Consider the following 24,247-nt stretch of genomic DNA (forward strand, 5'->3'; position numbering starts at 1 on the left):
CTTGCATTCTACTTTTTTCCTTTTTCTTTGGATTTATATAATGGTACATATTTCATTACTCCTGTTTCATACGCCTCCATAAAAATATCATACTTTTCCTGCACCTCGCTTTTTCTCCTCAACTTTTCCCAGTCTAGCTCTCCATAGTATTTCTTAAAATTTTCCATGTCTGCCTTCCTATAGTTCCTCCTGTTTCTTTTATATGATTCATCCTCCTCGGTGCCTTTCTCCTCTGTTTCCATCTCTATTATCACATGATCACTCTTTTCCAGGAGGCACCCATACCTTAATTCCTTTAACAAGTGCATACCCTTAGTTAGCACCAGGTCCAGTCTCGCCAGTTCATTGTCATTTTTGTATCTTGTGTTTTCCGTCACTCACTGCATCATCAAATTCTCCATAGTCAATCTTAAAAATCTTTCCCTCCATGCCACATCTGTGGTCATATGCCGGAGAGAGACAGAAGGGGAAGGAATTATAGGAGAAGGAAACAGATCCCAGGAGACGGGACACATCCCCCAATTAATACCTGGTACCCATTCACTGTTGGGTGGACAGGGGCGTAGGGTATCGGAAAAGCCGCCCAAATTTTTCCACTCTGCCCGGGAATCGAACCCGGGCTCTCTCGGTTGTGAGCCGAGTGTGCTAACCACTGCACCACGAAGCTCTCACACCCAGCTCAAACGGTGCGCATTTAGTGTTTACCTTCGAAGCTGAAAGAGAGAAGTCAGCTGAAAGAAAAGGTTATACAGCAATCCCTCGCCATATCGCGGTTCACTTATCGCGGTCTCGCTGTACTGCGGATTTTTAAATTGTATCGTATTGCGGATTTTTCGCTATATCGCGGGATTTTGCGGTAAAATAAGCATTTTCTAGCCTAAAAAATGAAAACGATATAAATCAACGTGATTAGGAACACACCTAACTAAGCACTTACTCACCCACCTATTTATTTTCTATTTTTCCGTCGCGGCCTATTGCGCCATTAGTCTTTTCCCTGGTTCACTCCTCCCCTCTTTCTTCTCCCTCTCCGTCCCCGTATTTTTGTCCTTCCTTCTCATTTCTTTCTTCTTTTCCTTTCACCTCCCTCCCAGTTTTTCTCTTTTAATCTCTTTCCCTACCACTCACACCCTTTCTCTCCCCCTCTTTCCTCACCTTTACCTGACCCTCCCTACCTCTCTTTTAATCTCTTTCCCTTCCACTCACACCCTTTCTCTCCCCCTCTTTCCTCACCTTTACCTGACCCTCCCTACCTCTCTTTTAATCTCTTTCCCTACCACTCACACCTTTTCTCTCCCCCTCTTTCCTCACCTTTACCTGACCCTCCCTACCTCTCTCTTTTAATCTCTTTCCCTCCCACTCACACCCTTTCTCTCCCCCTCTTTCCTCACCTTTACCTAACCCTCCCTACCTCTCTCTTTTAATCTCTTTCCCTCCCACTCACACCCTTTCTCTCCCCCTCTTTCCTCACCTTTACCTGAACCTCCTTACCTCTCTCTTTTAATCTCTTTCCTTCCCACTCACACCCTTTCTCTCCCCCTCTTTCCTCACCTTTACCTGAACCTCCCTACCTCTCTCTTTTAATCTCTTTCCTTCCCACTCACACCCTTTCTCTCCCCCTCTTTCCTCACCTTCACCTGACTCTCCCTACCTCTCTCTTCTTTTCCTGTCCCATTTCCTCCACTCATTTCCCTTGTTTCTTCCTTTCTCACACCCTCTTATCTTTAGTCTCTATCACTTCCTCCTTCCCCATTAGATTATATGAACACACACACACACACACACACACACACACACACACACACACACACACACACACAGAAGGGAAAATGGGAAGGGTGTGTGGAGGTAGGGACAGAAGTGAGTCAGGTCATGTCCTGACCAAAGCCCTGACCTGAGTCCCTTCTGTCACTCCTTTTTCATTTCCCCTTCTGTGTGTGTATGTGTGTGTTTACAACTAGGTAAACACACACACACACACACACACACACACACAGAAGGTGAAATGGAAAGGGTGTGGGGAGGGAGGGGCAGAAGTGAGAGTCAGGTCATGTCTTGACCGAAGCCCTTACCTGACTCTCCCTCAAGACCTCACCTGACTCTCCCCACTGTCCCTCCCTCCCCACACCCTTCTTGTTTTCATCCTCTTTAAATCTCCTTGTTTCCTCCATTACTTTTCCTTGTTCTTCCTTCTTACATCCTCTATCGGTATTTTTTGCATGACTCACTTTGTCCTTCTCCTCCCATTCCCCTTCCGTATATACCTAATTGTGATATAAAAGAAGTGAGCTACGCTCATATTGTCCTTTCTCTGAGTATTCTTCTGCTCCGCCCAACTAATTCCTGCGCGAAGTTCGTATTTACGAAGCAAATGTAAAAAGTCGAAACAAGAATTATAGTATGATTATAAAGCCTTAAAAATATATATAAACAATAAAAAAATATAAGGTCGCTACTTCGCAGATTTTCGCCTATCGCGGGGGGTTCTGGAACCTAACCCCCGCGATAGACGAGGGATTACTGTATAGTCAATCGGGGTAAGAAAAAAAACAGACAGAATAATTGTTGAAACTTACCAAACAGGAAGTGATAGAAGAAAGAAGTGAACAACCTAAAAGTGATACAAAGCGGAACAGGTTAAAAGAAGAAGAAGAAGAGAAGACAATTTGTTTACCACGTGCGCGTGAAGGCGGCAGTGCTCTACAGTGGAGTTTATACAGCCTTTTTAGTTTATTATAGCCTCCAAGCGTTCCTCCACGTCTTCTTCAGACAGGAAGTGATAGAAGAAAGAAGTGAACAACCTAAAAGTGATACAAAGCCGAACAGGTTACAAGAAGAGAAGACAGTTTGTTTACCATGTGCGAGTGAAGGCAGCAGTGCTCTAAAGTGGAGTTTAAACAGTCTTTTTTAGTTTATCATGGCCTCCAGGCGTTCCTCCACGTCTTCAGATGTGTAAAACTATATAACAATGCTTAGAATGCCTTAGAAATCCATTTTTTTATTCGATCGAGATGGTAGAACGAAACCCTATTTGATTATAGTCCTGTCGATCGCGGATTCGCGGATCACGGGAATGTCGTGGAACCAAATACCCATGAACGGCAGGGGGCTTCTGTATTATCAAACACTATTTGAATGACCTCATTCAGCTTTGTTTCCATTAAGCATACATACAATCTTGGGCTCTTTTTCCTTTAACATGTTAACTGCGTTTGGCAGCTAAGCACTCTCGCCTGCCCCGCAGAACCTTCATGGCGCCACCATGCCAGTGTCCGTCGGACTTTTGAAGAGAGAGGATGTATCATTGTGAGAGGATGGCCTGTGGCAGAGAGCGTAAAAATCCATGGTACAAATATATACTGAATCGCGGACCACTAATATTTTTTCCCTCTATTGCGTATTGGTGCCCCAATGTACCAGGCATGGCTTGACGCATATATGTACCAGTTCGCGACACACTGGTGATATAATCTTGTTCTGCTATTTGGTGTAGTTTTTTTATGCATATATGATGCATATATGAGTTAGTATCGATACAATATCTTACATTTTGATCAGCTGTACATAAGAAAACTATTAATAATGCTTTTTTCCCTCCTTTTCAACATAAATGAACCCGACCGTCTTTTACAGAGGACGATCGGATACCTCAACTGGTGATTCAGATGATTAAGATTTTTTTGTCAATTCAGGTGACCCAGATGATGAGCTCTCTGATGAAAGTGATGAGTCAGAAACAGATGAAGAACAGGATGGGGAACATTATTATTTATTCAGTTATGAAAGCAAAATATTAATTTATCAGGATTTTTTTTTTTTTTACGTTATTTGCTGAGTGGTACTTTCCTCTACAGTTCAGCAAAATACACTGCAATAAATGAAACATTAGGATAATGTAATATTCCAAGTCATTAGTAGTGATCTGGAGCATTATTTTTTATTCTGATATGAAAGCAAAATTTTCATTTATTAGGATTTTTTTTTTCTACGTTATTTGCTATGAGGGGAATTTTCCTCTACAGTTGATTACTATTACACAATGCAATGCTTATATTTGGAAGTGAAATGTCACCAAACTTTATATGTATTTTGCATGCCTGTTTTTTTCTTTTTACATATATACTTATCACCTTATCATGTTTAACTTATTACCTGGTACCATTGCAACTCATCTGCAGTCATAATAAATACAAATTTACACACAAATTGTTTATATACTCATGTTTGTAAAAGTTTATAGAAAGGGCTATTCGGGCCACAGATGTACCAATACGCAACAAGTGAAACATCTGCTCGGTACACTGGTGGCCCAATACGCAGTCCAGTTTTCAAGATATTATCCCGTCTACATTTGTATACATCACATTTAGTCCCTTTTTTGTTTCAATCTTGACTAGGTTGTGTTCTCTATCGGCTTTTCCCATAATACCATTTCTTTATTGTTTCCCAGAACTTTAAAAAAAACTAACTCTTTTTCCTCTTCTGATCTTGCATTATTTCTCTCTTTTGCCTCTGCTTGCAATTCATTCCATTTCTTCCCTTCTTCATTTCTATTTTTATTTATATATATTTCCTTAATTCGTTTATTTCCCTTAGTTTAGTTGTTCTGTATATTTCCTCAGTTACCTTTTGTGATTTTAATCTTAATTTAACTGGCCTTGCTTTACCTTCTATGTAAGGGCCCATCCTAACAATCTCTTCCACCTCTTCCTCAAGGTTTTGTATTTCTTCGTCATTTAAATTTTTCAGTAAGTCTTTCACTGACTTAAGTTCTTCCTTATCTCTTCTTGGTTTATATGATATGTTTTTCTCTTTCATTCCGAATATTAAAACACTTTTTTTCTTATCCGCTACATCTCTCACTAAATCTTCATTCTTTTTTTATGACCCTGACCACCTCTTTTTCTACATTTTCCTTCTCTTCTTTTAGTTGCTTTTCAATTATTTCCTTGAAGTCTACATTAGCTTTGTCATGTTCTATTTTCCATGTCTTTATCTCCCCCACCACTTCCTCCCTGACTCTTTCTTCCTTGCCCATTATCTCTTTCAGGTCTTCATTTTCCTTTCTTACGACTCCTAGTCCTTCCTTCACCATTTTTTCATATTTTGCCAACTGCTCTTTCAACTTTTCATTTTCCTGAACCAGTTTTTTTTCCCTGTTTTCCAGACTTCGCACTCTTGACTAATTCACTGTGTGATTTCTTACCTTGTACATCCTCCTCTTCCATGAACTTTACTCTTCCGATCCACTTGTTAAGTTTTTTCTCCACTAACAACACTCTTTTGTATACAGCAGATGATTCTGTAACCCCAAATCCAGCGAAACTTGGCTCACTGGTTCCAGAACATTCGCCACCGTCTAGGCCTCCCATAGCTTCTTCCCGCATTTTCTGCCATGTTCCAGTTCCTCTTCCTTTTCTTTTCCATGTCTGCCACCCCTCATCCTCCTCACTCATTCTACACCAGCTTTTTAAATTCGTGTGTGTGTGTGTGTGTGTGTGTGTGTGTGTGTGTGTGTGTGTGTGTGTGTGTGTGTGTGTGTATTTACCTAGTTGTATTTACCTAGTTGTGACATACGAGAAAAGCTACGCTCACGCTGTCCCGTCTCTATATCCTCTCTTATCCAACTTTTCCTTAAAATCATGAATGTTTCTTGCACAAACCACCTCCTCCTCCAGTCTATTCCATAGCTCAATGCTTCTGTTTGGGAAGCTAAACTTTTTCACATCTCGCCTGCACGTGGTCGCCCTCAACTTCTTTCTATGTCCTCTCGTTTCTCTCTCGTTTCACACAAACAGGTCCTCTCTGTCCAGATTCTCCACCCCGCTCGCCACCCTGTACACCGCTATCAGGTCTCCTCTCTCTTTTCTTCTCTCCAGGGTTGTGAGCCCCATGCTATTGAGTCTCTCCTCATACGTCCGATCCCTAAGTTCCGGTACTATCTTAGTTGCCACTCTCTGCACTCTTTCCAGTTTTCTTATGTTCTTCTTTTCGTGAGGAGACCAGACCACTGCTGCATACTCCAACCTTGGCCTTATCATTGTAACTATTATTTTCTTCATCATCTCCTCGTCCAAATACACAAATGCCGTCCTTATGTTCCTCAGCAAATTCATAGTTTGTCCCGTTATCCTGTTGATGTGTTTGTCCGGTGACATGTTCTCTGAGATAGTCACTCCCAAATCTTTTTCTTCCATTCCTCTGCATATTATCTCACTTCCCATCTTATAATCGTATTCACATCTTCTACTGCTCCTACCAAACTCTATTTTTTTACATTTCCCAAGTTTGAACTCCATCTGCCATGTACCACTCCACTCCCATATTTTATCCAGGTCCCTCTGCAATGCCTCACAGTCCTTCACATCATTCACTCGTCTCAATAGCTTTGCATCATCTGCAAACAAACTCACATAGCTGGTCACTCCGTCCACCATATCATTTATATAAACAGCAAACATTATTGGCACCAGCACCGAATCTTGTGGGACCCCACTCATCACAAGGCACCAGTTGGAAACTCTGTCCCTGATTATTGTCCTCATTTCCCTGTTAGTTAGGAAGTCCTCCAGCCACTTAATCAGTCCATCACCCACTCCACCCCTATTTTTAATTTTCCAAATTAATCTTCTGTGCAGTACTTTGTCTGCCTTTTTCAAATCCAGGTGCACTCCATCCCCCCAGCCTTCTCTCTCTTGTAATAAATCTGTCACCCTTGAGTAGTAACATAACAAGTTGGTGACACAAGATCTCCCTCTCCTGAATCCAAACTGACAATCCGAGATAATTTTCTCACTTTCTAAAAAATCTGACCACCTGTCTTTAATCAGCCTCTCGCATACCTTCACAACCACACTAGTGAGTGATACCGGTCTGTAATTTAATGGATCCTCTCTCTTGCCTCCCTTAAAAATTGGTACTATGTTTGCTCTCTTCCAATCCTGTGGTACCCTTCCTTCACTCAGGGAGGCGTTCATTATGGAGTGCAGTTTCTCTGCAAATTGCTCACTACATTCTTTCAAGATCCACCCTGATACTTCATCCAGCCCCATCGCTTTTCTTACATCCATCTTGTTCAAACTTTCCTTGACCTCCTGCACCGTTAACTGTATCTCCTGCATTGTCTTCTTTTGTGAAAACTCTATGAAAGCTATTGTTCATCACTTCTGCCATCTCTGTTGGGTCCTCATATGTAGTTCCAAAATGGATGGAACTACATATGAGGACCCAACGGAGATGGCAGAAGTGATGAACAATAGCTTTCATAGAGTGTGTGTGTGCTCGCGTGCATGTGTCACAACAACCCTCAATAGAACTGATTGACTATAAACAGATGGGGAACCTCATCAAAGGCTTGTATGGAAACTCCAATTTATGGGAGGAATTAAAGGAAACTGAATAAGATGCATGGAAGACTTCTTAGTAGAAAGAGAAATGAAGGCATAGCTGAAAGGAAAGTAGTACTCTACTTGGAGAGGTGTTCAATGGAGTTCAACAAGGTTCAAAGTTGCAGTAATAAGGTTTCTAATTCAAATGACCATATCACCAATAGGAAGCTAACATTAAGAAGACACAGTATTAGTATATAAGAAGAGAGGTAATAAGGATGAAAGAAATATTAGTTTCCCTACAAAGCAATCAATGGAAAGAATGTTTTACCTGGCCAATTCATGTGTATCAAGGGAATAAGCAAGTTGAGGAACTTATAAGATAAAATAAGTTGAAAAACAGGACATCACAGGCTTGATTCACTCATGTAAAAATAAAAAATGGGTAAGAGCATAAATCCACACACAAGACTGCAAGCTGGCCCTACCGATGGCTGAGACATGTGGTCATAGTAATCCTGCTGTGCTGTCCAGTAACCAAAGTGAGAAGTGAATCCCCGCCTTGTGGGAGTGAGCTCTTCAATGGCCATCCCTAGATGCCACTTGCCCACCATGTGAGTGGCAAAACCCATTTTTTGCAGGTATTGAGGAAGAAGCTGCATCCCAAGAGGAATCCCATAGGGTTGGGGTGCAGATATAACATCATGGTTTAGTCCTGCAAAGAAGGTATTTTTATTAGTTATGTAAGAATATTTGTGGACAGTACAGGTATTTCTCGATTATGTGAGTACTGTGTTCCTGGTGAGTTTGTGCATCGTAAATTTAGCATACGGTAATATAAACATGGTGCAGGTCAGAGTTGTCAACTCCTCAGCAGCCCTTCCTTGCAAAACTCACCCATAAATTTAACCCCAAACCACCCAAACAGCTTGGGAAGTGGAGGAAAACACCTACCCTGTAATCAATTGACCCATTAGCCATGCAATATTGTGCAACATTAAGAAACAGTGCTTACAAGTTGTGCCAAGATGGCAGCGTCAGACAAATATCCTACAAAGTCGTAACACTGGGGGTTGTGATGGTGAGGGGGGTGGGGGGGGGGAGAGTTTGTAAACAAAGGAGATGTAGTTAAACAAGCGTGGCCAGTGTCACCTCTTCTCCCCCCCTTTTTTTAGGTGTGCTGCCTGTAGTGCCAGTAGGCTTTCTTGAGGGGTCTCTTTGATGACCCCAGCCCGTTAGAGGGGCAGGTGAATGTTATTTATAATGGCATGATATTTGACTCTTGCTTGGCCCTTGCTGCCCCCTGGTGCTCCTCTTGACCGAAGTTGCTGATGTTAAGGTTGTTTGAAGATCTGGGCAGCATGTGAGTAATCTTCCACCACTTGGTGATGGTTTGAGAAAATCAGCTTGTTTTGGTGGGACTCGAACCTAGGTCCATGGGCTCCCCACACCCACACGCTGACCACTTGGCCTGTTTCCAGTAAAGGGTTGCCTGTAAGAGCTGCTGTGGGAATATTGTGAGGGAGTTGTTGTGGGAGATGCATTTTTTGTTGTGCTCAGCTGATCCACTGTCCAGTTTGGCTCCCCTCCCCACCTGCAGGGAATTGTGCAGCTAATGGGTCCACTGAATGCAGCCCTGGAATCTGGTGGCCACTCTGAGAACTAGACTCCTGCTACGAATATTGATTCGAGTCACATCACATTATTCTGAGGAAATCATGTAATTAATAAAAATACTGCCATTAAACCAAGTTTGCGGACATATTTTAAACCCGATAAAATGAGAAGTACCTGCACTTCTCCATCATAGTGTATTCATACCATCATCAATAGTTCATTTGCTCTAATAAACTAAGTTAAGAATGTAGAATTTCAAACTATCAAGAGAGAAAACCACAGAAAGAAATTGTGTAATTCACCATGGTCTAATCACACACTAACTCATAGTCCCAGCCAGTACAAGGGAGGCAGCTCACAGGCAAAAAACAAAAACAGGAACAAAAAGGCCAGCTAGACCCTCTCCGGATGAACATAGAGCTCAGGTGATGCTGGAACCCATCATCACACCCACACACGTCTGGGAGGCAGGACAACAATCCCACAATGACACCCAGGACCACTTCATTGCTCGGAGGACAGGGATCATGGAGACATCATCTGTCTCCACTATGCCCGTGAATCAAACACCAGACCTCTCCATTGTGATACGAGAGTATTAACCACTGCCCTACAGAGCTACATCAGGGGGGGGGAATAGTCACTTTCTAAGTCTTGCTCCTGTCACGTGGCATACACAGCACATTTACCTTTAATTATGTACTTGTGATTGTGATGAGTATAACTCATTTTTCAAGTGCTTTAAGAGACAATGATGTGTCACTATGTCTGCTCAACAAAAGTTGCATATTAGTAGTGCCTCTATATCCCACAAAAAGGGCCTCCCTATGCTTGGATTGGACCTTATTCCTGTGCACAAACATGACAAGTGTAATCTTTTTATGAGGGAGTAGGCAACTCTCATAAGTCAACAATTCAGTTACGTCAATAAGGCCTCCAATCTAATTGTGCTGACTTAACCCTTACAGTCCGGGTGGGTCTGATGGTCGCTGTGCACACCATCCTGGCACTTTTCCAATTTGATGTGTTTTCCACTTCAAATTACATAAAAAGCACTGAAGCAGTACAAATGTGAAACATGTCATTGTTTACTTGAATACTTCTTCTGCAATAAGCAAAGACATCTAACTTCCTAAGTGTCATTGTTTCATCACAGTGAGGTGATGAAACAACATATTTTTTGCACTGCCGCGAACATGACTGATCAACATATGTTTACATGTGTGTGCCCAGTCAGGACTTGGGCTCCTCACATCAGGCATATACACTACATTTTAGTTATTATATAGTCTTATTGATATTTTTGTTATTATACAGATCATGATAATGATATCATCATTACCCTATTGTTACTGTTATTAGTATTTTTATCATTATACATATCATTATTATTATTATTACTATAATTATTATCATTATTATTATAAATATCATTATCCTATTGTTGTAACTGCAATATGTAGTACACTATTTTCCTCCCTCAGTTTTATCTCGCCCTAATCTTCCCTCTTACCACCAATCTTCCTTTGCTTTCTCTTCCACCCCCTTAGTCACTTTCCTTTTTACTCTCATTTGTCCTCCCAACATGATGAAGACAACAAACCACTTTTAAATACTGTGGAGTCTGACAGGAAACTAAGCCTTTGTACACACTGTGGAATCTGACTGAAAACTGAGCTTTATCGTGTTGGCTACATGTTTTCCTCAGATAGTGAGAAGAATCTACAGAACTCAAAACCTGACAAAAATAAGCAAGCCTGCTAATTCTATTATGATGAATAGAAATAGAGCTTCATCTTCCATATTTTGTTGGATGAGGCCAGCGCTCTCACGCAAACATCGGGATGAGGTCAACCACATATGTACTTCCATTTAGACACCACACCAGTGGAATCTAGTACAGGTTGAGAATCCCTTATCTGAGATCCCTGGAACCGAGAGTGTTGCAGATTTCGGATTTTTTTGGATTTTGGAATATGCAGGCCCTTTAGACATTTTCAGCAATATCTTTACACCACAGAGCACACAACACATGGTAATCACAATGAGCAATGAGGGAAAGTGTTACTGTGACAACTGCTGACAACAAACTAATGCATAGCAGCATCAGAGTTGCCAGGTTGTGGACTGTGTTCCCGCCCAATCCCATCCCAAAGCCGGCCAAAACCCGAGGTGGTGTCTGGCAGATGTTTTTACGCCCAAGGTGTTGACACAGCAGTAGGTTTACCCGCCCAATTGGGTGGGTAAACCGCAGACCTGGCAACCCTGAGCAGCACACAACAGCTGTACGTGGTGGAACCTTCCCATCACTTTGTGGAATTTTCCATTTGACGCGTCTTGTCATCATTGAAAAAACTTTCAGATTTTGGAGGTTTTCGGATTTTGGAATTTCGGATAACGGATTCTCAACCTGTACCACTTAATGTAATAGAGACCTTGACAATTAGAGCTTGCTGCTTAGCTCAAAATCTGACAAAAATTTGAATGATGTTCCAGGTCATCTGGTCTTTAAGCCCATCAAACATGTGAGAAAAAGTTTAAAGTAACCTAACTACTATCATGACCTAATCAAAAAATGGTACATAGCCAAGAATGAAAAATCTATGACAGCATTAAGGTTAATCAACCTGTGGTTTTTTTGTTTGATTGTTTTTTATGTCCAGTCTATGGCACCTGTGGGCTTTCTTGGTGTTGCCTGCTGGGCAGCCCCAGTCTATTATGGTGCAGACAAGTTTTATAGAGGCACCATCTTGCTTGGCTCATGCTGTCCCTCAGAGCTCATTATTTATCATCTTTAGAAAGTTAATCTAGAGTCTGGATTGATAAGTGACCTTCAGGATAGCAGGCAGTCTTAAGCCACTCAGCAATGACAAAATGGTCATCTTTGAAAATTAGGTTGTAGTGAACTCTTCTAAGGTGAGTTTTAGATTACTAATGTTGATTTAATAACACTTCATATTTCTAAGCTAAAACAAATATTGATAGAGGCTTCAACTGGGAAGAGGAACTAACTAGTGTTAGAATTATGCCACAAGATACATGAAAATAATACAATTTTAACTCTTGTCACCTGTGTGTGCAGGATATTTGCCAGTGAGCAGAGCACTTCTGGAGGGTGTGCAGATGGGCTGGACATAATAGTTATTCAAAATCACTCCAGAATAGGCCAAAGCATCAATGTTTGGAGTAGGAATTTCAGTTGAACCATGGAACCCAACATCATTGAAGCCCTGAAAAAAATATATATATTTACTGTGTTGTGTATTTACCTAATTATGATGTGAATGAAATGAGCTCCCTGTCCTGGCAACTCCACAGCTAAATGTGTTTGTAATAATAATAATAATAATAATAATAATAATAATAATAATAATAATAATAATAATAATAGTAATAAACTAATGGGGAGCATATATCAGGGGGTGCATTGCTTCACTCATCCACTGCCTCCACCCTCGACGGTCCCTCTAGGAAGCCCCCACACAGTTACTCTTTCCATTCTCGGCCACTTTTGGCAGAATCGATCAACTTGCCCTAGCCATGATGTACGTGGACATCCCCTTGGTATCTCCTCCACTCAGGGTTGTCTCATCCAGAGACAACCTATTAACACGATCAATGTCTGGGAAGTGTGCCATGTGGTCATATAGATGGAGTTGGCATTCACAGACTAAGCTAGTTACAGGCCTTGATTCAGTTTCACAGAGTAATCGCTGATTGGACACAAAGTCATTCCAGTGATACCCTATGATCCTGCAAAGGCACTTAATACCAAAGGCATCGACGTGCCTCTCCATGTCATTCTTCAGTGTCCATGTCTCACAGCCATACAGTAAGACAGGGAGCACAAGTGACTTAACCCGTAGAGCGTAAGTCAAATGTACAGCTCAGATACATATGCTGGCGTCGCCCGATTTTCAATTTCCCGTTTTGGGGGTAAATTGTCTTAATGTAACATAAAATTAAGGTAGAATATGGATAAAGTACTCACAGCTGATTATAATATGTACATCTGAATCCATGACCACTTGGGTTTTGGTGGGGTGGGTCTGTAGTTTTTTTCACATGAAAATTTTCAGGAGGGGATATTTTTTTGGCAATGTATCGCTGTCTGAGCCTAGTGTTCACTTTATATTATAATTTCCAAGTGCAATACACCTTAATGCACAATATTTTGATCTTGTGACACTTTTTTCAAGGTAATATTGGTCATGTAATACATTATCTTCAATTTTTCACATTATTCTTTATTTGCATTTCTCTTCCACAACTCTTCAATCTCGTTTTGTGTTAGTTTTCTTTCACAGTGCACCATGATGCCATCACGAAGTCAGGAGAGGCACAGTGGGGGTGCATAGGCCTAGGAGTTGACAAGGTAAGGTTGTAAATTTAGGGCATTCTAAACTTAGCACATTCTTTCCCTCTTTCCAGATATTGTTTATGTTTTCCACATATGACATTGGTTTTCAAGGAATCAAAGACCAAACCAAAATTTAAGGTATAGAATATTAGCATGTACTGTACTATAAAAAAAAATATAAATATATAGGTCGAAAAAAGTAGGTTCAAAAACATCCATGATGTGCAATAATATGTCATACAGTAATAATCGGATAATGAAGGAAGTTACAAAAGGAAAAATATAAAAATAAAAATATATAAATAATAAATGCTGCTAGTTTGCACGCCGCTGCAAACTTGCAAATTGCGCGCTTGTGATGCTGCTATTGGCGCTTCTGTACATTTTCGACGACTGCTTCTCTTCTCACTTTTCAACGTGTGCGTGGTAATGTAGGGTTGAAGGGAAGGACTCCAGGCCTATTTTCCAGTTTTTTTGTAACAAACACATTTTCGCAGGAAAAAAGGGTCAAAAAATTATACCACAAACAAAATTTTTTTTTTGGCCAGATGGCGCTTTTTTTTTTTACACTTTTGGCCTCATATATGAAAATACATAGGCCATATTCATAAAACTGGGTTGAAAAAAAAAAAAAAAAATGAAAGTTGTCTTAAGTTTTTCAACTGATTTAAGACAAATTTGCACCGCTGAGTCTGAAAATGCCACCCGTTTCTCTTGATCAGGTCAGGTTTTTGTGCTGAGTCGATTTTTTAAAAATCTGATCTTATAACTAAATCGATTACATTTTAGTGACATTTTTGGTTGATTTTTGTTAATATTTCTCATCTGAAATAAGTTTTTAAGATAAAAAATTGTTTTCTAACACAATTTATTAATTAAATATTACAAAAATTGACAAGTGTACATTGAATACTAGACATTGAATTAGGTATGTACATGTAAATTGGATACTAAGTCATCATCATTCCAAACCCCTTTCCCTTATTCATCAATAACAGTCAGCTGTCGCCTTCTTTTACACTAACCATCCTCAGTCTATCCTTTACTCAAAATCTTAACTGGAAACTTCATATCTCCTCTCTTATTGAATTGGCTTCCTCGAGGTTGGGTATTCTGTATCATCTCCACCAGTTTTCTTTTCCCCCTCACAGATGCCAAGGGCTTTGTTTGCCCTCATATGGAGAATGCATTTCATGTGTGGGGGAACTTCACATACACAGCTCTTTTGGACAGAGTGGAGCCAAAGGTTCATCTAATCAACTACTTTCCTCTTCCTGACAGTCTTCTGCCTCTTAAATTCTGCCACAGTGTTGCCTCTCCTATCTTCTTTCAATATCTTGATACTTGCTAGCAGCATGTCTCCCCTTAACCTACTCCACTGCACATGATTTTCTACTCTAGCCCATCCCTATACTGTCCAAATCCCTTATGTAAGAGTTAACCAGCATCTTCGTTCTTTCATCCCTTTCACTGGTACACTCTGGAACAGCCTTCCTTCATCTGTATTTCCTCTTGCCTACAACTTCACCTCTTTCAAGAGAGGAGTATCAAGATGTCATGCCCCGCGAGTTTTTCTCTTTTTCTATTTTCCTACACGTCCTCTGCGTGTATCGAAACACACGAGAAATTAATCAAGACAAGGTGAGGGTATTCCCCGGCTGCCTGGGATTGAATCCGCAACCAACGTGACGGGAGAACCACTCCTTACCGAGTCGGCCAAAGAGGTACCCCACTGGCTAAGTGGGTTATGGGAGGCTCATTCATCAGGCATAGTCACTGCACTACACGACTTTCCCCTCTATGTAGATTAATTTCTGTGTGTTGCGACCTTTAGACTGTGACCCATTTTGGTGCACTATTTCACAATGTCCCCGTAGAGACATACCTCCAACACTTCCCATTTTCTATTACCCTTGGAGCATGGGCCATCCTACCTGTTACCCCTTCGGAGAAACTCAACAGAACTGTAGGAGAGGATGCCCACCGCTATGCCACCACTGTCATGCCCAGCGAGTTTCATTTTCTATTTCCTCTATCTCCCAACACGCCCTCTGCGTGTTTCGAAACACACAAAAAATTAATCAAGATCAGGGTATGCGCTGGCTGCCTGGGATTGAACCCGCGACCAGCGTGACGGGAGAGCCACTCCTTACCGAGTTGGCCAAGAGGTACCCCACTGGCTAAGTGGGTTATGGGAGGCTCGTTCATCAGGCATAGTCGCCGCACTACAAAGACACCTCTCCACCTGAAATTGTCCTTTCTTTTGGCCACTCTTTTCTACTTCTTTTCACAAAGAGTACTTAGCAGGCCTCTTTCTTTTCATTTGTTTCTGCCCTTGAGCTACTTCCTTTACTGTAAAAAAATATAAAAAAATAATCATACACCCACATTCAGTCGACCCTTGAGTGAGGGGGTGAGTCAAATGGAACAGTGGATCAGCTGAGCCTAATAAATATTGCATCCCACTCAACAGCTCCCTCACAGCTGCATGTCCATCTTACTGTATGGCTGTGAGACATAGACACTAAATAGTGACTTGCAGAGGCATGTCGATGCCTTTGGTACCAAATGCCTTCACAGGATCATGGGGTATCGCTGAAGTGACTTCCTGTTGAATCAGTGACTACTTGATGAAACTGAAGCAAGGATTAATCCCTGAATGCCACCTCCAACTACATGGGCATGTGGTACGCTTTATGGATGTCGACCCTGCTCAAAGGGTTGCCTCTGTACAAGACAACCTAGAGTGGAAGAGACCAAGGGGACACCCTTCATGGCTGAAGCAAACTGATTGATCCTACCAAGAATGGCTAAGAATGAGAAAAGTAACTGTGTAGGAATTTGCTCAGAAGGACCGCCAGGGGTGGAAGAGAGGCGGGAGTGAAGCAACACAACCCCTGGCATATGCTCCCTCTTAGTACTCTAAATAAAAGCTGCCCATGCCACTGACTGGCAAGGGCCATCCACCAGGCCCCTCAAGAAAGCCTGATAGAGCTATGGGCAGTAAATAATTGAAAAAAAAATATATGGAATGAAGCAGCTTACGAGATCATCAGCCAATATGATGATGATGTTTGGGCGCTGATGCTGCGCTGCCACACATACACTCAACAGCAAAAGACCCACAGCGAGAGGCTCAATAAAGGCACAGCTCTTCATTGTGACGGTTCACCTGCAAAGAATGAAAGTGAAGTTTGTTAAATGCTGGTATCTGCTTTTGCTAAAGGGTTGATTATGAATACCTGTGAGATTCCGTTTATTGAATTAGTATGTTATAATATTTACATATTTGACAGGTGAGTGTATGTTTGTAGGAGGAAAAACATGCTGCTGCTTAACAAGTGTGATTTCAAGACATACCAAAGAACTTGACAGATAATTCATTTCAGATATTATACAGGAGGGCTGGGTCACATACTGGACCACACACTTATTATGTAGATTTTTTGCCTAAATCTTGGCTCAGTGTGCCGTGCTGCACCTACTCATGTCTGGCAAAAGTTAGGTTTTGTTTGATTTATTAAAATAATGGGGTGACACCCCCCTGCAGGAGGTTGTTGGCTTTCATTTGGTTCGCTAAAAATAATGAGGGGATTGAAGGGGAGCGCCCCACTGCAGAGTAAGTTTGGTTACAACTGTACAATTGTAGAAGATCCCACAGGTTGCCAGACCTTCACATGAGTGATGCAAGCTGTGGGGACAGGAAGCTGGGTACTGCAGTATGATGTGGCAGCCTGCCCATCAAACAATTGCAGACCCTTGGTGATGATATGAGGTTTACAGATAGATTTACATAGAAAATCAGACCACACAGACCCCATGGTCCAGACTAGGTGGTCTGTCCTTAAACCTAAGTGATTCTACATTAATCAGAAGGCTCCAAAACGTTGCATTTCAACTCTAGTTGATATTAAGTTGAAGGAAGTGATGGTCCAGCTTGTTTTTGAAGAAGTCAATCGTGTTACACTGGACCACTGACGGTGGGAGCTTATGCCATTCTCGCACTGCAACGTTGGTGAAGAAAAATTTGGTGCAGTCTGAATTTACTTGTCTACATTTGAGTTTAACGCCATTGTTCCTCGTACACAAAGTGTCATCGATCATAAACAATGTTGATCTGTCTACATTCGTGAAACCATTGAATGTTTTAAAACATTCGATCAGTTTTCCTCGGAGGCGACGTTTCTCAAGAGAGAACATGTTAAGGGTGGAAAGCCTTTCTTCGTAAAATTTGTTGTGCAAGGAAGGGATCATTTTTGTTGCCCGACGCTGAACACCTTCTAATTTAGCAATGTCCTTTGCATGGTGGGGAGACCAAAACTGTACCGCATATTCCAAGTGGGGTCTGACTAAACTATTGTAGAGTGGAAGTATTACATCTTTATTCTTGAATAAAAAGTTTCTTTTAATGAAGCCCTACATTCTGTTCGCTTTATTTGCTGCATCGATGCATTGCTGTGAGAATTTGAGGTTTGACGCGATTTTGACCCCCAAGGCCTTAACGCATTGAACGCTTTTGAGTTTAACGCCGCGCATTTCGTAATCGAACTTCTTATTCCTTGTTTCAACTTGAAGGACCCAGCACTTGTCTACGTTAAAGGGCATCTCCCATCTATCAGACAAAGCTGAAATTTTGTGCAAATCCTCTTGGAGGCTTTGCCTGTCTTCGTCAGTGTGAACCGAGTTACCAATCTTTGTGTCGTCTGCAAATTTACTAATGTGATTATTGAGTCCAACATCCACATCGTTGATGTAAATAATGAAGAGCACCGGGCCAAGAACCGAGCCCTGAGGGACGCCACTAGTGACCGGCGCCCACTCTGAGTTAAATCCGTCAATCACCACTCTTTGTTGTCTGTTGCTCAACCAATTCGCGATCCATTGGTGTATTTGACCGTCAATACCTATTTGCTTTAATTTGTAAAGTAATTTATGGTGTGGGACTTTATCAAACGCTTTCTGGAAATCAAGATAGACTACATTCAGTGATTTGGTTACGTCATAAACCGTGAAGAGGTTGTTATAAAAGGTTAATAGGTTTGATAGGCAGGATATTTTGTTACGAAAGCCATGTTGTGAGTCCCCAATTAATGAGTGGCTTTCAAGGTAACTCACAATTTTGTCTCTAATTATGCTCGCAAGTAGCTTACCTACAACCGAAGTTAGACTAATGGGCCTGTAATTACCTGGTACTTTTTTGTCTCCTTTCTTAAAAATCGGCGTCACGTTAGCCTTTTTCCAATCCGAAGGGACAATGCCTTGTCGCAAGGACATATTGAATACGGTTGTGAGGGAGGAGACTATTTCGCTCTTTGTTTCTTTGAGCAGAGTAGGATATACTTTGTCAGGTTCAGGACTTTTATTTGTTTTAAGTGATTGGAGGGCTTTAAGGACTTCATCGGTTGTTATTTCAAAGTTAGGCAATGCATGCTCGGGATTTACATTAATACATTACATGGTAGTGGTGGGAGGACTGTTAGTATTAAACACCGAGGAAAAGTAATTGTTTAATAGGTTTGCAACGTGTTGGCTGTCAGTCACTAGTGCACCGTCGCTGTTTGTTAAGGGTCCAATTCCACTTCTGATCGCCTTTCTGTTGTTTATGTAACTGAAGAAGGATTTCGGATTATTTTTACAGTTGGCCGCAATAGTTTCTTCATATCTAGCCTACGCTTTGTCTGACATACTAATCTTTTTACTCGTCGCCTGGCATCATGGTAAAGTCTAATGTTTTTGGGCGTGCTTTGCTCTTTCTTTAGCCTGTAAAACAATTTTCTCTCCTTGACTGAGTGTTTAATTTCGCTGTTAAACCAAGGTGGGCTTTCATTAGTGTTACTTCGCTTCTCACACAAAGGGACGAATGTGTTCTGCTGAGTGAGTAAATGATTTTTAAAGCTTAGCCAGGCATCCTCTACATTACCGTCATCTGATAGTTGCATTTCTATTAGTTTTTGTCGGATTTCTATGAAGTTAGCTCTTTTGAAATTGGGCACCTTTACTTTATTTTCAGTCACTGATGTTTGAGCTCTAATGTCGATGCGCACTAATTTATGATCTCAAGAACCGAGGTGTTCTCCTACCATGACATTATTGACTAGGTTGTCTTGGGTCATTATAACAAGGTCTAGTATGTTATTTTGTCGAGTTGGTTCAGAAGCCATTTGGCTTAGATAATATTCTTCTAAAAATTTGATCATTCTATGTGATGCGCCTTCTGTACCTGACAGTGTCGCCCAGTCGATATGGGGGAAGTTAAAGTCTCCTAATATCAGTAAGTCGCTGTTATTAACCTTTTCCTTGCGCGCGGTGCGGACGTGACTATCCCCTCAGGCGCAGTCAGGCAGCCCAATGGGGGGTCTCTTTTAACCTCTGTATCTCAAAAACTATTCATCACAGCTAAAACCCAAAAACACCACTGGAAAGAGGAGGTCCAGATCTATAGGACTCAGTTATGTATGCCTCTCTTGCGAACGTACAAGCACGTTCAGGGAGTGTTGAATGTTAACACTTACGTCGGTGCGTGCGGGATGATCAGCCATATTGAGGGAAGTGCGGACATCTCTCCTTCAGATTCTGGCAAGGGAGTATTGCTAACTGCAATATGTACAACTATTTGGTCAAAGAATCAGTCAGGTGATAGGTGAAGCTATGCAAAAATGCCGCTATATTGGGCAAGAACATCCACCAGTTACTGGTCCGTAGATTTGCTGCGCTGGGCTGATATGATTTTCCACCAAATTTAGTGAAGAGTCCACTCAATTGGCAATCCTGTGTTGTGAGAATTAGTGTTGAAACACTCTCATACACGGGAGATTTGAGTGCGGGTGGAGCTCGCAGAGAGCGTTTAGCATCACCAGCAAATATGCCTAACGCTCGCTGCGAGCGTTTAGCAATGAAAGGGTTAAGTGACTACCTTAAAACGCTGTACATTTCAAGATCGGCATCGAATGATTGCCCCGGAGGCCTGTAGGTGACAGATATATTTAAATTGACCTTTGCAATGTTTACTCGCACTCACAAATGTTCAACGTTACTGTCTCCTGGTGTTCTGTCAGTGGGTTGCAAATAGCTTTTGACAAAAAGGGCAACACCTCCACCTCTATGGTTTACATGATCTTTGTTAAAGAGTCTGTAGCCACCTATGTTGTATTCTGTACTTAAATCAATATTTGTGGTGTTGATAAATGTTTCAGTTATAGCAATTACGTCAAAATTTTCTGTCAGAGCAAGACATCTCAGTTCATCAAACTTGTTTCTCAGGCTACGCGCATTGAAACTAAGGACTCTTAAATTATCTTGAGGCTTGGTAATAGAGGTGGAGGTACTGGTGGGTTCAAGGTTATGAGTTTGTTGCGATGAATGGCGTCTATTTACATGGGTGGGGTGGAGGGACGTGGCTGAGAGACGTTTTTTGATCGGGTGTCACGTACTGCGTCGTTGAGGAGCCTTCCGAATCTGGCTGCCCCGATGGGGGACAGGTGTATTCCGTCCCTGTGGAAGAGTTTACTCTGGCCGTAGAAATTGTCCCAGACGTTAAAGAACTCAACGTCAAGCTCTCCGCAAAGAGTCTGTAAGCGGTTGTTGAGGCTGAAGGCCTTACTGAAGAAGTCGCTTTCATCCCACGTCCGTGGTAGAATTCCTGAAATCAATATATTAGGGGATTTAGACTTATACTGCTGGATGAGCCTACGGTACTTGTCCAGCAGTTCCTCAGACCGGGTCGTGGTGACGTCGTTCATACCTGCATGGAGAACAAAGAGTGAGTCATTAGAAGCCTCAGCGGAGACCTCGTCCAGGGCAGCTGTGATGTCATCAACTCCAGCTCCAGGATAACAGTAGTTACGCCTACAGTGGGGGACTCTTCCAAAGAATTCAACCACCTGATGGCGAATCATAGAGTCACCGACCAAGAAGGTGCTCTGCTCGTCGTCCTCCTCCTCCAGTATGGCAAATCTGTTGTAGCAATGGGTAGGATAAATGGCTCTAGGGGCGGGAGTGAAGCCTTCAGCATCAGGTGCAGCTATACTGTTCCCCTGTTACGTGTCTTCTTCGGAAGGTGGCTGGGCATCGAGAGCAGGTGCGGCGGGTGATGAGGTGTCACTTGCAGCAGGGGCGACGATGTTGGCCTGGATAAGCTCCTGCAAGGTTTCAACAGTACGTGTTAGATCTGAGGTGTCTACTACATTCGTTCGTGTGTTGGTTTAAAGGTAAATGAATAGGCCAGGCTCAGTCATGTGACCTATTCTCTGCCAATGAAAGTGTTTGTGGGTAATCAATGCATGCACTATTAAACGTGCCCTAAGGTCACTCACCTTTTCAGCCAATCACAGCACTGCACGTCTTTTCTGAAAACAAAGTCCTGCTCTCTCATATTTCCATCATTTGGATAATGGCTTTTGTAGAAGAAAATTATTTCAGTGATCTTTGTAGTGGATGTGAGTACACGTATTGGGACTTTATTGCTAAGTTCCATTCACAAGGAAACCTCTCTCGTGATTTTCTTTGTGCACATGGTCACGTCAGTTGAGTGTCCTCAGTGCCATTTGCCTTGTAAACTCAGACCTGACAAACACCAATGGTACTGTGGTCATTATAGGAAATTACCAGAACAATAAAGGAGTAAGCAGTGCCATTTTTGGGTCTCGGACTACAAACGTACTTTCCTAGAGAGAACACACCTTCCTGCATGGCAAATACTTCTCTTCTGTAACCACTGGTTGCTGAACGTATGGGACCACAGGACAGTACTTGAGTTCCTAAGTGTCGGAACACTTAAGTGTAGTTTTTCCTTTTTTCCTAAAAATCCTCTTATCGATATTTACATCCTTCCAAAGTTTTCATCTCCAATAATTCATGGTCGTTCTTTCCTAATGGGCACTCATGACCGGCTCCTTCATCCAACTCCACGTTTTTGTGAAAATTAGGTCAAATCTTGATGGTTCATCATCCCCTTTCAACCTTGTTTTTCCTTGCACCCACTGCATCATCAGGTTATCTATTACCAGCTTAGTATTACTTTCCCAACTATTTTCACCACCCTCTGTTGCATTATCTTCCCATTTCACTTCTTTGCAATTGAAGTCTCCTGCTTATATTACCTTTTTCTTATTTTTTATTTCATCTGTCAGTGCCCTTATTGTATTTTCCAGCATAGCGTTAAATCTTCCTTCATTCCAACTTTTGGTTTTAGGGGGAACATAGGCTGTTATTATGTTATTCTTCTCTCCACCTTTAACCAGTACCTGCACAGCCATCACCTCCGTACTGTCATTTCCATATCTCACTTCAGGCACTTTCAAGTTTTGTTTCGTCATTATCATCACTCCTCCCTTTCCTTCTTTCCTGTCCTTTCTCCAAATGTTGTACTTGCTCGATCTTTCCCTCCAGCACAAGTTCCAGTTCTTCTACAAGTTTTGTTTCAACTATACATATAATATCCGGATCACTCTCCTTTAAGTTATTAGTTAGTTCAATTTTCTTTGATACAAGACCATCTATGTTTGCGTACGCAATTTCTAAACCTTTCTTCCCTTCTCCCTTTTTTTCCTCTCTTTCTATCAACACCTCTTTTCACCTCCTATCCACCACTTCATCAGTTTTCGTTCTTCATTCTCCAAAAAAATTTCTTCTTCTGATCTTTCATTATTTCTTTTTTTTTTCACTTCATTTATCATTTCCTTTACTTTCATTCTTTCATCCTCTGTCATATTTCTCCTCACATATATGAGGCGCCGCGTGCAATATTGGGGTAAGCGCCAACCACGTGGGTTTGGAGTTACAATCATATACTACTATTTTTACCCTTCCTCTTTTATCCGAGCAAGTCATTTATCCCAAATCAACACTGGAAATAGGGTAAAAAGTCTCGAGAAAAACATATCTTGCTCAAATGTATGGTCCGTGTGAGGTAGGGTGGGCATGTTGGCGTGGAGTAATGGTGTAAGTCCCCAGCGGGCTCTGGGAGGAAGTGACGCAGTTGCCATGTCTAGCTGATCTAATTAATTTTTCATACAATTTCTAACTTTGTTTGACATTCAATATTTTTGTTTGATGTACTTTTTATAATTGACTAGTGACAATTTTTAAGTAGATCATTCTGAGTGAACATGACTAGCTACATTAATTACAACAATTTGCATTATCTTCCGACTTCCGACTGCTCTAAATCCCAGTAAATCACAATACGAGTAAAAAAATAAGCAAAAAAAAAAAAAAGTTTTCTTTTTGCGCTTCGTACATGACACGGGCAGTTTTGTGTTTACATAAGCTTCATTTTGGTATCAAAATGATGATTCTAGCTTTAGAACCAACAAAAAAATTGCAATTTGAAGCTGCAAAAACTTCAACTGCGATTTCTGAGGTTTTTAACCCGTACAGTGTCGTCTTTTGTCATAGATAGGGGTCATGCCAGGTTGCACTTTTTAATTTTTTTTATTTGCCTCTTAAAATGTAAAAAAAATCACAAATTATTTGATATGGTATATATATATATATATATATATATATATATATATATATATATATATATATATATATATATATATATATATATATATATATATATATATATATATATATATTACTTATATGTGAGGAATGGAAGCGCAGCTACCCTAGAGTGTTCGTCCTCTTATTTTTCTCCATGAGTAATGTATAAGTACTTCTTTACATCACAAAAAACCTAAAAAATAAACAGTAATTAATTGTAAGTATAAGAAAATGGTTGGATGCACATCAGGCAACACCGCTCGCTTCAAGGCCGTCTGTACTACAACCATAGTTCTCAGGGCTCAACATAATACTACAATGCTTCCGACGCTCAGTTTTCATTTCCGATTACTCTGAAGCATAACTTACAATTCTTCATGCCTTACTGATTATAGAATCAAGGAGTAATTACCTAGAAGAAAGTAACTTACCTTCTTGTATAATGATTTTTGTT

At 41.2% G+C, this 24,247-nt stretch overlaps 1 protein-coding gene across 26 annotated transcripts in view; it reads right to left on the bottom strand.

Annotated features, from left to right (window-relative positions):
- Positions 1-24,247, bottom strand: part of LOC127009387 (arylsulfatase B-like) — a 139,383-nt gene that overhangs the window by 104,679 nt on the left and 10,457 nt on the right. For 15 of the 26 annotated variants that reach the window (XR_007761909.1, XR_007761910.1, XM_050882443.1 and 12 more), the window contains exons 2-4: positions 16,351-16,477; positions 12,016-12,175; positions 7,817-8,043 (exon numbers count right to left, since the gene is read on the bottom strand). Coding sequence is in view for 22 of the 26 variants with exons in the window: in XM_050882443.1 (XP_050738400.1) it covers positions 7,817-8,043; positions 12,016-12,175; positions 16,351-16,464 (501 nt within the window). In the remaining 4 variants the exon portion in view is untranslated. Of the gene's footprint in view, positions 1-7,816; positions 8,044-12,015; positions 12,176-16,350; positions 16,478-21,617; positions 21,677-24,247 lie in introns of those variants that run through there. The other 11 variants (XM_050882426.1, XM_050882434.1, XM_050882447.1 and 8 more) reach the window with 5 other exon arrangements.

Source organism: Eriocheir sinensis, chromosome 40 (assembly GCF_024679095.1).
Source record: "Eriocheir sinensis breed Jianghai 21 chromosome 40, ASM2467909v1, whole genome shotgun sequence".
Classification (NCBI taxonomy): domain Eukaryota; kingdom Metazoa; phylum Arthropoda; class Malacostraca; order Decapoda; family Varunidae; genus Eriocheir; species Eriocheir sinensis.